Source organism: Heterodontus francisci, chromosome 19, assembly GCF_036365525.1.
Source record: "Heterodontus francisci isolate sHetFra1 chromosome 19, sHetFra1.hap1, whole genome shotgun sequence".
In the NCBI taxonomy this organism is placed as follows: Eukaryota; Metazoa; Chordata; class Chondrichthyes; order Heterodontiformes; family Heterodontidae; genus Heterodontus; species Heterodontus francisci.
Window position 1 is genome coordinate 20,994,379 of NC_090389.1, and position 15,674 is coordinate 21,010,052.

General features: G+C 44.5%; 1 protein-coding gene across 1 annotated transcript in view; it reads right to left on the bottom strand.

Annotated features, from left to right (window-relative positions):
• Positions 1–15,674, bottom strand: part of ssuh2.4 (ssu-2 homolog, tandem duplicate 4) — a 71,706-nt gene that overhangs the window by 22,433 nt on the left and 33,599 nt on the right. Inside the window, exons 5-8 of the mRNA XM_068051442.1 lie at positions 14,048–14,177; positions 9,221–9,281; positions 6,076–6,200; positions 5,137–5,199 (exon numbers count right to left, since the gene is read on the bottom strand). Coding sequence (XP_067907543.1) covers positions 5,137–5,199; positions 6,076–6,200; positions 9,221–9,281; positions 14,048–14,177 — 379 coding nt within the window. The remainder of the gene's footprint in view (positions 1–5,136; positions 5,200–6,075; positions 6,201–9,220; positions 9,282–14,047; positions 14,178–15,674) is intronic.

Genomic DNA, 15,674 nt, shown 5'->3' on the forward strand with positions numbered 1-15,674 from the left:
ACCAGTGTATCAAGAAATGATGCCAGAAGTTTCTGCGTCAGTATGGTGGTCCAGGTTGGACAATTTGCATCCATCCATCCACTTACAGAACAGGCCTGACATACACTGCCGTCTTTTCTTCTTTGGGTCTGTGGAATTTTGGAAGTGTTGCATCGCATCATGGCTGTTGGAAATAGTATTTTTGTTTTGTTCTTACTTTAAAAGCTAGTTGGGTCTGGACAGCAACTTCCACAATGGTTTGGGGCCAGGTGAGATAAGAGTCTCAACATTTATTCGCTGTTATCTTCCACACTTTCCTTCCCTGCCCTTGAATATGGATTACCACTTCCCTCCTGATGTCACCCGATTTCAATGCTCTTCATAGCTACCTTGCAAATTCTGACTCAGGAATTTGCAAATCTGAATATAAAGCAGGCATAAAAGTTGTCTTTTTAAGTTGCTTTCTGCAGGTCAACTGAATCAACAGTGTGTGCTGCTAGGGTATTGCCAGGAACTCATAGGGCAGTTCAACTATCACTGTGAAGTGACCCTTCACTGGGTTCATTACACAAGGAAAAGGATTACATGGTTGATAAAACACTGGCATTTATATAGCACCTTTCACAACCATAGGACATCCCAACGTGCTTTACAGCCAATAAAGTACTTTTGAAGTGCAGTCACTGTTCTAAGGTTGGAAATGCAGCAGGCAATTTGCGCGCAGCAAGCTCCCACAAACAGCAATGTGATAATGACCAGATATTCTGTTATTGTGATGCTGATTCAGGGATCAATATTAGCTGGCACATCAGGGAGAACTCCCCTGTTCTATTGTGAAATAATATGATGGGATCTTTTATAAGCACCTGAGGGGGGCAAACAGAGCCTCGGTTTAATGTCTCATCTGAAAGACTGTGCAACATTCCCTCACTACAGCACTGGAGTGTCAATCTAGATTTTTGTACTTAAGTCTTTGGGTGAAACTTGAACTCAGAACCTTTTGTCACAGAGGAAAGAGTGTTATCCACTGAGCCATAGCCAGGCTCCTCAACATATTGCCCCCATCTCTCTTAAGAGTAATGCAGGCTGTGAGGATACAACAATATTAAATCTCATGTTATTATTCTCATCAAATTTGGACAGCTATACAACTGGCACCCACTACACAGTATGCCTGCTTGGTTTGATTGGTAACATTTGCAGCTGGATCCACAACTTGAACACATAATATAGGCCAGCCAGTTCACTGCTGTACTGAGGGCATGCTGCCTTTAAGGTGAGCAAGTTAAACTGAGGCCCTGGTCTGCCTGTCTCACTGGCTCAGATGGATGTGAAGACAAGAAGGAGTCCCAATGGTGACTACCCAATAATCCTCCCTCAATCAATACCACTTAATAGCTGATTGCCTGACCATTCACTTCATGGCTGTTTGTAGGATATTGTGCAGTACTTTTTTACTGCTTGCTTATTTTATAATGTATTTAGAGTGATTTAGTAGGCTAAATTTCTTATTTACGTGTAACCATGAAAGAATACAAAAACTAAAGTATCAGAAAAAGGAGAGAAATCCCTGAATTAATATGCCAGTATTTACGTAACAGGGCAGGTTCTGGACAAAATGTCCTGAATTTAGACAGGTTATGTAAGCAGGATGTCTTTATTAATGACTACGTACTATTGCAGAGATGTTTGGTGAAGTAGGAAAGATACAAGTTTGTTTAATCTCCTTTTAGGTTTTGGATGATAACTATAAAAACCCACCCTTAGGCTTGATGGAATAATCTATTTGCTCGGTATTGACTGGCAAACCTGCTGTATTAAATATCTCTCCCTGTTTAACATTGAAAGGTATTGTCAATTGTATTGATTTTGCTCATAACATTGAAGAAAACATAGAAGGAACTATAAGGCAGAATATTCTTAAAATGGTTACTAGAATTGAAAGGAAATCAGATTAAGCACGAGGCTATAATCAGGATCGTACTTTAATTTCTGTAACAGAAGTCAGGTAAGTGAAAACTTTGATTAGGTCAGTTTCTTAATTTCACTTAATTCCACTTCTGTGACATCACGAGTGAAAACAATGGCTTGAGGCCAGTAATCCGGGAGACTGGTGCAGAAAGGATGCCCATCAGCTAATGCTCAGGACTGGAAAAATCAATGTCATCCAGTACTGTTCAGTCATCTGCAGTGTGCAAATTTTCTAAACTCAAGGTTCAGATGACAAACCATAAAAGCTCTCGTTGGTATGGCACTTTGAAGGTTTCAGCTATTCAGGAGCCATCTTGTATTTGAGAATCTCCTATTTAGCCTCCTAAACTTCAACTGTGTTCCCAATCAGATATTCACTTTTAAAAATAGGGGTCGCAAAATTTGGCTCCGAAGCACCGTTGGTATTGGCACCACAGAAGCCTGGAAATTAAAAAATGGCAGCCAAACCACTTTTGTATCATCTCACACACCGCTTCTTTAAGAAATGCAGGTTAGCTGTCACCCTTGGTAGCCATGCATGCACCTGGGCCTCCTGCTGAGCATGCATCCAGGGGCTGTACACCACAATCGTTGAGATGAGCAGGCAGCATGAAGTTTGTGTAATGTCTGCCTCATCTCGACTGGACTACAGGTAACTGTGCATTGCAAACCCCATGCCCACTAATGGGCTTAATCAAATTTTTAACCCATAGCAACTAAAAAAAAATTAATCCATTTTAGCTGGTAGTCTGTTCCACATATTCTCAACCCTAAGGGAAAATAATCCTTCTAACCTGTAGTCATGCCTTAATTTTTTTTATATACCTGGCCCCTAGTTTAATCAAGAGATCTCTTTAAATTGGTAATTGTTCATTCTAGAACCTTAGAATAAATACGGGTGGTCTGGTGCAGTTAATATGGGGAGTATTGGGAAAAACACTGTTAAAAAGCATCCAGAATCCTTGGCTTTATTACTAAAACAATACCAGTCCAAAAGCAAGGAAGTTATGTTAAACCTTTATAAAATGCTGATTAGGCTTCAGCTGGAGAATAGATAGCAAGCTGGCTACAAAACAGAAAGCAGAGAGTAGGGATTAAAGGTAGTTACTCAGACTGGAAAAAGGTTGGACTTGGTGTCCCACAGGGATCAGTGCTGGGACCATAGTTGTTCACCATATACATAAACAATTTGGACTTGGGAATCGGAAGTACAATTGCAAAATTTGTGAGTGACACCAAATTGGGGGGTGTAGTTGATACGAGGGGAACTGTGACAAAATACAGGAAGATATTAATAAACTTGCAGAATGGGCATGTAATTGGCAAATGACCTTCAGTATAGGTAGGTGCGAGTTGGTACATTCTAGTAGGAAGAATAAGGAGGCCCCATATGCCTTGGAAAATAAGTGTTTAAATTGGGTAGAGGAGCAAAGGGAACTGGGGTGGGGATACACAAATCACTAAAAGTAGCAATGCAGGTTAATAAGGTCATCAAAAAGCAAACCAAGCACTGGGATTCATTTCCAGAGGGATAGAACTGAAAAGCAAAGCAGTTATATTAAATTTGTATTTAACCTTGGTTAGACCACACTTGGAACGCTGTGCACAGTTCTGGTCTCCACATTATAAAAAGGATATAGAGGCACTGGAGAAGTTGCAAAAAACATTTACTAGAATGATACCAGAACTAATGGGTTATACCTATCACGAAGGATTGAACAGGCTGTGTTGTGGTGCTTGCTGAAGAGGTATGGTACACCTTTAAGAAGTGTGGTCATGTGATGATGCACAGCAGTGTAACAGCTGTGATGTAACATACCATATGACTTCCATATGAGTTCAGTCTGAAGAAAGTACCTGTACAGTGAAGAGTTGTGTGTACATGCAGAATAATCCCTGAATAAACAATCCACTTTACTGTGTTACTGATCCCGTCTCGAGTGGTCAGTGCCTTGTGTGTAGTAGTCGCTAACACAAGGTTAGGAAATCACAACAGGCTGGACCTCTTTTCTCCAGAAAAGAGACTGATAGGTGACCTGATAGAGGTCTTCAAAATTCTCAAAATGACTGAAGCAGTAGACTTAGAAGAAGTAGTTTCCATTTGTGGGAGAGGCCAGAACTAGGGGCCAAAAATATAAGATAGTCAGTAATAAATCCAATAAGGAATTCAGAAGAAACTTCTTTACTGAGAAATTGGTTAGAATATGAAACTCACTATCACATGGATTGGTTTAAACGAATATCGTAGATGCATTTAATGGCAAGTTAGATAAACACATGAGGGAGAAAGGAATAAAAGAATATGTTGATGGGGTTAGATGAAAAAGGGTGGGAAAGAGACTCATGGGGAGCATACACACTGGCATAGACTTGTTGGGCTGAATGGCCTATTTCAGTGCTGTAAATACTTTATAATTATATAATTGCATTCAATTCTGGATTCCACACTTTAGCAAGGTTGTCAAGGCCTTGCAGAGGATGCCAAAGAGATTGACTAGAATGGTTTCAGAGATGAGGGACTTCAGTTATGTGGAGAGACTGGAGAAGCTGAGGTTGTTCTCCTTAGAGCAGAGAAGGTTCAGGAGGAAATTTGGTAGAGATGTTCACAATCATGAATGGTTTTGATGGAGTAAATAAGGAGAAACTGTTGCTAGTGGTAGAAGGATCGTAAGGTAACCAGAGGACACAGATTTTAGGTGATCGGTAAAAGAACCAGAAGTGACATGAGGAAGCATTTTTTTCTAAACATGGGGAGTTGTCATGATTTGGAATGCAATGCCTGAAAGAGTGGAGGAAGCAGATTCAGTAGTAACATTCAGACTAAATGCTAGTAGTGAAAACATTTACAGGGCTATGGGAAAAGAGCAGGGGAGTGGGACTAATTGCGTAACTCTACCAACAAGCTGGCAGAGGCACAATGGGTCCAATAGCCTCCTTCTATGATATGAAAAACTGTCGTGGAATTGAGATGGACAAGTGTAAATTCAGCAAGGCTGTGATCCCAGCACAGAACATCGTTCAATGGGAGTATGGGTTGCAGATAGGCTTTTAATCTGCGACCTGCATTTCCAGCGAGTGAGCAGTTGGAACAGCAGCCTCTTTGAATTTACTCTTTGGTCTTCATAAGTAACTTCCAGGCAAACCTACTGCAAAACCAAATGAGAAGCTCTCAAGTTCAGTACTTACCCTTCCAGTTGCAGTGCATTTGACACATGCTATTTTGCCCATTGCCATGCATGAGTTACACGCCTGAGAAAGAAACGCAATTACGCATGATTAGCTTTGGTTCTGTTCTTGTCAGCTCATCTACAAACCACTAAAAGTGAATTAATTCTTGCTCTATTTAAAGCAGAGATCTGCACAGAATATCTACAGGGCAGGATGCCAACTTCAGGCTGTCATGTTTCTCAATCAAATTCAGTTAACTCTTGCTGGGCCAACCAGCTTGTAAGTGTGACATCATTGTGACAAAAACATCTCTCTAAGTAAAAACAAGCTTTAGAAAACACTCTGCTGTGCAGTCAGCACCCTTTAAAGTTACACGACGATACAAGATTACAAACTTATGTCCTACATTAGACATCAGCAAGTAGGATTATGGCTCATTTTATTCCTTCCTTTTGGGAAACACTCATACTCCGACAGTTAAAAACTCATTTGACACAAGTAGAAACAAACTCTCCTGATTTCCCTGGATGACTAAAACCATCAAGAATTTTCACAAGGGAGATGAGGCATATTTATCACGTGGAGCTCAGAGTATATACATTTTGAGAATCTCTACTTGGTGTAAATGATGGATAACCAGGCCTTTTAATAACCATCACTGTGCTAGGTTGGAGTTTCTGGACACAGTAAGAGGGATTTTATCCTCCAAACTCCAATTCTAACTTAGCTTTTTGCCATTTATATATTTGATATTGCTTCCAAAATTAGCTCCATGCTAGTCTAACACATCAATGATCATCAAATCCAATTTGGCTGATTTCTTAAGGCTTTCTTTTTAGACAATTACAATATTCTATACAGAGAACCGTGGGTGTAGTGAAATTCATAATGCATTCTTTATAAAGTGGTTTCACTGCAGCTGACACAGAGGAAACTTTCTCCAATGTGAAGACTTACCTTTATAGATGAAGTGTGTGGAACTGGGACTTTACTGACATGGTCCTGAAACATTGAAGGTCTCTCAATGATTATATCCCAGGGAAGGGGAGGAATCCCATAGACACTGCCATCAACGAACTGACCTAAAACAGCAAGAGACCATCAGAACCTTCGGGAACCATTAGCAGGTACTAAAATCAGGAGAACTAAATCTCTCAAATAATGTTGGATATGATTGAGCTCCAGGAACATATCACCTTAGGTGCTCTTAGGAATGCTGCAGTATTTTTTCCTAAATTCAGACAAATGCATTATTATACTGCTAACTAAATCCAAACTATCTGAGGGCGATGAGGACATCAAAGGTGGAGGTGAAACAAAAACACAAACCTGCAGACAAGGGTGGTGCTGATGTCGTACGGCGTACCGACCTCTACCTTGCAGAAGCTCAACGCCAACTCACGGACACTTCTTCCTGCCTCCCTCTGGACCATGACCCCACCACAGAACATCAAGCCACCGTCCAAAGGACTGTCACTGACCTCATCTCCTCTGGAGATCTTCCCTCTACAGCTTCCAACCTCATAGTCCCACAACCCCGGACAGCCCGCTTCTACCTCCTTCCCAAAATCCACAAACGGGACTGTCCCGGCAGACCCATTGGGTCAGCCTGCTCCTGCCCCACTGAACTTATTTCTTCCTATCTAGAGTCTATCTTTTCTCCGCTGGTCCAGTCTCTTCCCACCTACATCCGTGACTCTTCTGACGCCCTACGTCATTTTGACATTTTCCAGTTTCCTGGTCCCAACCGCCTCCTCTTCACTATGGACGTCCAATCGCTCTACACCTCCATCCCCCACCAGGATGGCTTGAGGGCTCTCCACTTCTTCCCGGAACAGAGGCCCAACCAGTCCCCATCCACCACCACCCTCCTCCGCCTGGCTGAACTTGTTCTCACATTAAACAACTTCTCCTTCAACTCCACGCACTTCCTTCAAGTAAAAGGTGTCGCAATGAGTACCCGCATGGGTCCTAGTTATGCCTGTCTTTTTGTGGGATATGTCGAGCATTCTTTGTTCCAGTCCTACTCAGGCCCCCTCCCCCAACTCTTTTTCCGGTACATTGATGACTGTATCGGTGCCGTTTCCTGCTCCCGCCCCGAACTCGAAAACTTTATCAACTTTGCTTCCAATTTCCACCCTTCTCTCACCTTTACATGGTCCATCTCTGACACTTCCCTTCCCTTCCTCGACTTCTCTGTCTCCATCTCTGGGGATAGGTTGTCTACTAATATCCATTATAAGCCCACCGACTCCCACAGCTACCTCGACTACACTTCTTCACACCCTACCTCCTGTAAGGACTCCATTCCATTCTCCCAGTTTCTCCGTCTCCGACGCATCTGCTCTGATAACGCTACCTTCCATGACGCTGCTTCTGATAGGACCTCCTTTTTCCTCAACCGAGGATTTCCCCCCACTGTGGTTGACAGGGCCCTCAACTGTGTCCGACCCATTCCCCGCACCTCTACCCTCACCCCTTCCCCTCCCTCCCAGAACCGTGACAGGGTTCCCCTTGTCCTCACTTTTCACCCCATCAGCCTCCATATCCAAAGGATCATCCTCCGCCATTTCCGCCACCTCCAGCGTGATGCCACTACCAGTCGCATCTTCCCCTCCCTTCCCCTGTCAGCATTCCGAAGGGATCGTTCCCTCCGCGACACCCTGGTCCACTCCTCCATTACCCCCACCACCTCGTCCCCGTCCCATGGCACCTTCCCCTGCAATCGCAGGAGGTGTAATACCTGCCCATTTACCTCCTCACTCCTCACTATCCCAGGCCCCAAACACTCCTTTCAGGTGAAGCAGCGATTTATTTGTAGGATACTGTATTCGCTGCTCACAGTGTGGTCTCCTCTGCATTGGGGAGACCAAGCGCAGACTGGGTGACCGCTTTGCGGAACATCTCCGCTCAGTCCGCAAGCAGGACCCTGAGCTTCCGGTTGCTTGCCATTTCAACACTCCCCCCTGCTCTCATGCTCACATCTCTGTCCTGGGATTGCTGCAGTGTTCCAGTGAACATCAACGCAAGCTCGAGGAACAGCATCTCATTTACCGATTAGGCACACTACAGCCTGCCGGACTGAACATTGAGTTCAATAATTTCAGAGCATGACAGCCCCCCATTTTACTTTCATTTTTAGTTATTTTTTCTTCCTTTTTTTTTTACATTCTTTTTTACATTTTTTACCATCTTTTTTTTTTTGCATTTATTTCATTTCATCTTAGTTTGTTCAGTTTGCTTACCCACTGTTTTTTTTCAGGTTTGCACTTGCTGTTGTTCAATATTCAGTGTATTAACACCTAATCTGTACTAATGCTTTGTCTTTCAACACACCATTAACATATTGTTTGCCTTTGCTCCGTGACCTTTTGGTCAGCTATGTGGCCTGGTCCAATCTAGACCTCCTTTGTTATCTCTTGCCCCACCCCACCTCACTTGCTTATAACCTGTGACTTTTCTAATATTTGTCAGTTCCGAAGAAGGGTCACTGACCCGAAACGTTAACTCTGCTTCCCTTTTCACAGATGCTGCCAGACCTGCTGAGTGGTTCCAGCATTTCTTGTTTTTATTTCAGATTTCCAGCATCCGCAGTATTTTGCTTTTATAAAGGTGGAGGTGAGTTCGTCACGAAGAGGATCAACAGACGCATCACTGCAGGAGGCGGGGAAGTCAGGGTTAGAGAGGATGCTAGACAACAAAGATGTGGCAGTCTTTTCAAGGGTAGAAATTGACAGTAGAAGGGCTAGTAGCTGGAAGGGAAATATGTGGGAGAACGGAGGTCAAGAAGCATTGGGAGGTACCTTGTCTGAGTAGGTCATAGGCCACATTTGAGGACAAGACCTAGGTGCTGGCCAGGAGCATGGGAAAGCAGAATGGACTTTAAAAAACTTGTGCCAATTGGAAACTCAAAGAAGTTGCTAAAGGTGAACGACATCAGCTACTGACTGACCCACAGAATCAACTGCCGTGGCATCGAGGCCTATGCCTATGTAAAAATATATCCAATAGTGTGCCTTCAATCTGTATCAATTGGTATTGGGGGTCCCTATGAAGGTCCGACATACTTTAGGTTCAAATTGTTTTGTAGTTACATGCTTACCTTTATAAGGCACCATCTTCCACTCTGTTGATCTGGATTCAGTGAAGCTCTCTAGGCGATACTGAAGTAAAATGAACCTTGTTTAGCAATGCTTTAGGACCTATAAAGACTTTATGTCCATAATATTTTGTTAAAAGTTAAATTTCTAGCGCAAGACTCAGCAATATATAGTGCAGTCTGGTTTTATCAGTATTGGGTTATTGACACATTGGAGCCACAGATCTGGTTTCCTGCCCCATTCACTCCAACCACCATTTTAAGGTGTTGATTTTCAAATTGCGCTATCTGAGCTATCTTTCCCACCTTCTGTTCCAATGAAGCTGACTTATTGCACTTGTTTCACTCCCTCCATCCATGCAGGCTCGTGCTCATTTACTGTGCCCCTGCTTTTTGTAACTAGGGCACTCTGCTTTGCTACCTCTCTCCCCTCCTTCAAAGGTCTGTAAAGAAATTGCCTCGTCAACTTTATTCTCAGTCCTCCCTTCTCCCATAAAGTGCATAAAGATGATTCCACGCTCGAGCCACAACACAGTTAACAAACCAAGACCAGTGTTAGGGGGAGGTGGTGGTGTAGTGGTATTATCACTAGACTAGTAACCTAGAGACCCAGCGTATTGCTCTGGGGACATGGGTTCAAATCCCACCACAGCAGAAGGTGGAGTTTGAATTCAACTAATAAACCTGCAATTAAAAAACAGCTAGTCCAATGATGGCCATGAAACCATTGTCAATTGTTGTAAAAACCCATCTGGATCACTAATGTCCTTTAGGGAAGGAAATCTGCTGTCCTTAACTGGTCTGGTCTACATGTGACTCCAGACCCACAGCAATGTTTTTGACTCCTACATGCCCTCTGAAATGGCCTAGCAAGCCACTCAGTTGTATCTAACCGCTACGACGTCAATAAAAAAAAAGGAATGAAACCAGACGGACCACCCGGCATTGACCTAGGCACCAGAAACGGCAATGGCAAACCCAGCCCTGTCGACACTGCAAAGTCCTCCTTACGAACATCTGGGGGCTTGTGCCAAAGTTGGGAGAACTGTCCCACACAGACTAGTCAAGCAACAGCCTGACATAGTCATACTCACGGAATCATACCTGACAAACAATGTCCCAGACTTTGCCATCACCATCCCCGGGTAAGTCCTGTCCCACCGGCAGGACAGACCCAGCAGAGGTGGTGGTACAGTGGTATACAGTCGGGAGCCCTGGGAGTCCGCAACATCGACTCCAGACCCCATGAAGTCTCATGGCATCAGGTCAAACAAGGACAAGGAAATCTCCTGCTGATTACCACCTACTGCTCTCCCTCAGCTGATGAGTCAGTACTCCTCCATGTTGAACAGCACTTGGAGGAAGCACTGAGGGTGGCAAGGGCACAAAATTTACTCTGGGTGGGGGAACTTCAATGTCCATCACTAAAAGTGGCTCGGTAGCACCTCTACTGACCGAACTGGCCGAGTCCTAAAGGACATATATGTTAGACTGGGCATGCGACAGGTGGTGAGGGAACCAACAAGAGGGGAAAACATACTTGACCTCGTCCTCACCAATCTGCCTGACGCAGATGCATCTGTCCATGACAGCATTGGTAGGAGTGACCATCACACAGTCGTTGTGGAGACAAAGTCCCGCCTTCACATTGAGGATACCCTCCTTCGTGTTGTGTGGCACTATCACCGTGCTAAATGGGATAGATTTCGAACAGATCTAGCAATGCAAAACTGGGCATCCATGAGGCGCTGTGGGCCATCAGCAGCAGCAAAATTGTACTCAACCACAATCTGTAATCTCATGGCCCGGCATATCCCCCACTCTACCATAACCATCTAGCCAGGAGACCAACTCTGGTTCAATGAAGAGTGCAGGAGGGCATGCCAGGAGCAGCACCAGGCATACCTCAAAATGAGGTGTCAACCTGGTGAAGCTACAACACAGTTTCTACATCTGCGTGCCAAACTGCATAAGCAGCATGCGATAGACAGAGCTAAGCGATCCCATAACCAACGGATCAGATCTAAGCTCTGCAGTCCTGCTACATCCAGCCGTGATTGGTGGTGGACAATTTAACAGCTAACTGGAGGGGGTGGCTCTACAAATATCCCCATCCTCAATGATGGGGGAGCCCAGCACATCAGTGCGAAAGATAAGGCTGAAGCATTTGCAACAATCTTCAGCCAGAAGTGCCGAGTTGATCATCAATCTCAGCCTCCTCCTGAAGTCCCCAGCATCACAGATGCCAGACTTCAGCCAATTCGATTCACTCCGCATGACATCAAGAAATGACTGAAGGCACTGGATGCTGCAAAAGCTATGGGCCCTGACAATATTCCGGCAATAGTACTGAAGACCTGTGCTCCAGAACTTGGCGCGCCCCTAGCCAAGCTGTTCCAGTACAACACTGGCATCTACCCTGCAATGTGGAAAATTGCCGAGGTATGTCCTGTACACAATAAGCCAATTACCGCCCCATCTGTCTACTCTCAATCATCAGTAAAGTGATGGAAGGTGTCATCAACAGTGCCATCAAGCAGCACTTGCTTAGCAATAACCTGCTCAGTGATGCTCAGTTTGAGTTCCGCCAGGCCCACTCAGCTCCTGACCTCATTACAGCCTTGGTTCAAACATGTACAAAAGAGCTGAACTCCAGAGGTGGGGTAAGAGTAACTGCCCTTGACATCAAGGAGCTCGAGCAAAACTAAGGTCAATGGGAATCAGGGGGAAAACCCTCCGCTGGTTGGAGTCATACCTAGCGCAAAGGAAGCTGGCTGTGGTTGTTGGAGGTCAATCATCTGAGCTCCAGGACATCACTGCAGGAGTTCCTCAGGGTAGTGTCCTAGGCCCAACCATCTTCAGCTGCTTCATCAATGACCTTCCTTCAATCATAAGGTCAGAAGTGGGGATGTTCGCTGATGATAGCACAATGTTCAGCACCATTCGTGACTCCTCAGATACTGAAGCAGTCCGTGTTGAAATGCAGTAAGACTTGGACAATATCCAGGCTTGGGCTGATAAAAGACAAGTAACATTCACGCCACACAAGTGCCAGACAATGACCATCTCCAACAAGAGAGAATCTAACCATCTCTACTTGACATTCAATGGCATTACCATCGCTGAATCCCCCACTATCAACATCCTTGGGTCTACCATTGACCAGAAACTGAACTGGAGTAGCCATGTAAATACCGTGGCCAGAAGAGCAGGTCAGAGGCTAGGAATCCTGCGGCAAGTAACTCACCTCCTGACTCCCCAAAGCCTGTCCACCATCTACAAGGCACAAGTCAGGAGTGTGATGGAATACTCTCCATTTGCCTGGATGGGTAGAGCTCCAGCAACACTCAAGAAGCTCGGCATCATCCAGGACAAAGCAGCCCGCTTGATTGGCACCCATCCACAAACATTCACTCCCTCCACCATCGACGCACAGTGGCAGCAGTGTGTACCATCTACAAGATGCACTGCAGGAACGCACCAAGGTTCCTTAGACAGCACCTTCCAAACCCGCGACCTCTACCAACTAGAAGGACAAGGGCAGCAAATGCATGGGTACACCACCAGCTGCAAGATCCCCTCCAAGTCACACACCATCCTGACTTGGCACTATATCGCCGTTCCTTCACTGTCGCTGGGTCAAAATCCTGGAGCTCCCTTCCGAACAGCACTGTGGGTGTACCTACTCCACATGGACTGCAGCGGTTCATGAAGGCAGCTCACCATCACCTTCTCAAGGGCAATTAGGGATGGGCAAAAATGCTGGCCTGGCCAGCGACGCCCACACCCCGTGAATGAATTTTTAAAAAATGACCTGGTGAGAAAGCTCGGAACACACAGAGACCAACAGTGGCAGCCTCAGACGAGAGAGAGAGAAAACATCTGCTCTTAAAACACTGATACAGAGCGAAAGGCTGCTAAGACTTGAACCTAATTTGAAAGCTGAGATTTGCGGAGTAAGAAAGAACAATGGGGTCACCAACAATTGCGTTATTTACGGAAATCCAGGTTGAAAGTGCTCGGAGGAAGTGAGCAAGAGGACATTGACTTTGAGAAGGAATGGGAGATCCAACCCATTGTAACTGGGAGGAGTTTGCGACTTTTAACTGCAAAGATATCACTTCAACGAGAACACTGTGTAACGTATAAATGTGGTGTGGGGTTTTCAAGTGTTTTAATACGTTACAAGGAAATACCTTTCTCTGTAATTTAGTGTATTAGCTACTAACAAAGTACTGTTTAGTTAATGTTGATTTTTAGTTTAGTTATCGTAAAAAGTCTTAAAACGTGAAATCTTATTATTGTGTAATTCTTTAAATTGGTCTGGGGAGTTCATATCTCGTGTTTTAATGTTAATGGTCTCACTGAGGTCGTAACAATGTTCCCGTGGCTATTCAGTTACCCAAAGTTAGGCTCCAACCATTCTATATAAGAGCAAATCAAAGTACTAACCATCCCAGATAAGGGCAAATCAAAGTATCAACCATCTAATAAACAATTATTGAAAACACTGATAAGTGTCACCAAAAAGGAAACTAAGGAAGGTAACAAGACCTCGGGTGTCCAATCATGATGCAGATGAGAATCTAGTTATTTTAAATGGATTAATGTTGGCATTACAATCAGAAAACCTAAGGTCTGTATCATTAGCAATTAAATATTGGAAACTATTTTTCATCAGTACGAGGAATGAACTGGGATTGAAAAACTATTGGAAAATGTCTTACTTCAAAAATAATTCATCTGAAACTCTGGGATCGTTCTTGGAGATGGATAAGACACTGTGTTTAATGCAAGTTTTCCCTTTTTTTAAAAAAGAGTATCACTTACTCTGTAGGTATTACACGCTCTTAAATCTCGAAAGACCATCTCTTTGGCAGGACTGGTGCTGAAGCAACATTTGCTGGTTGCAAACTGAATGAATGCGTCTCTCGCTGTCTCTTCAGTGATATTTGGAATACTGGGGAGGAAGGGACAAGAAGAAGGGGGAGGGCGGGGGGGGGGGGGTGGGGAAGGGGGGTGGAGAAAAGCACAAAGATGTTATGATTGTTCACAAGCTTTATAAAATACATTCCCAACTTCTTTTCATTCAGTTTTTTATCATGTTACCTTGTGCCAGTCAAAACAGTGGCTGATTTACACAGAGCAGGATACATTTCAAAAGCCCTGGGGCCCAGTTCAAGTCACTCCAATGTGCACCAACACAGTTTCACACGTTGATCTGAACATGGTCATGTTAACTAATGGTTAAAGGCACTAGACTAGCACCACAAAGGTTAAGAGCGCATATACCACAATGAAACTTGGTGAAACTGAATTTGATGAACGCATTAATTTGTGGGTTGGCACAGGGGAAAACTCTGGATTGTTCTAAAAACCCAACAGGCTCACCAAATGCCCTTCAGAGTAAGGACCTTACCACTCCTACACATGACTTTAAAACATACTAGGTGGTTGACTTTCAATACCCACTGAAGTGGCCTAGCAAGTCACTCAGTTTTATGGTGAAAACAATTGCTAAGGAGGCTCACCATCTTTTTACGGCAATAAAATGCAGCCTTAGTCACACCCTGAGAGCAAATTAAAAGACAAGGCTTTTCTTGCAAGTTGCGGATATGCCAAGATCTCAGGAGGCAACTTGCAGTTCTGCTGTCCGCCCTTGCTGAAGCCACTGAGGTACGTTTTCTCTTTGGCGTATTCTCGTGTAGGACCTAGCCCACTAGGAGCCCATATTAGGAAATTAATAGTTGAAAAATCAAAGGCTGCACGGTTTCTTTCCTAATAAGGCCTCCCAATGGGTAAGGCACCGATTAAAATGCCCAAGAAGTTACCCTACAGCTCTACAACTGCCAGCTGCTCAAGTGGCCTTTCCTCCAGTGCAAGACTAGACAGTGGGCTGGATATAGTTACCCCTTTTGGAGTGGGAATGGAGGTGTGGTGGGGCCAGAAAATTGCTTCAGATTAATCCACCTGGAAATCTGGCGTTATGACGTCGGTTCCGGAAATAGTCAGTGGCGGGAAAGCACCAAGGCAGTACTGCTGCCTTGACGTGACAAGAGTACAATTTAAATTGCTGAATAGATAGTTTTAATACATTAACATGTAATTGATCGTCTCTGCAAGGACAGCGCTCTGGAGGCTTACTGATTAGCTGACATGGGTCTCATACACCCTGTCTTTTTGGACCTCTGTGGTGTGATGCAGCGCCTCCGACAGAGGGAGGCCCAGGAGGTAGCTATGTCTGCCCATGAAGCTCCACAACGAGAGTAGCAGCAGCCAGCCATGCTAAGAAGGGCCCACCTGCATCAGAGAGTGTACTGGACTCAACTTGACTACCTTCAAATGTCCAAGTGGCATTGTCAGCAAAGACTACAGCCAGGATCTTATCCTGGTGACAGTGGCCCCAACATCTGGAAAAAGCGACACCGAGAACCCTGCGTTGCCTCTTCTCTGGAAG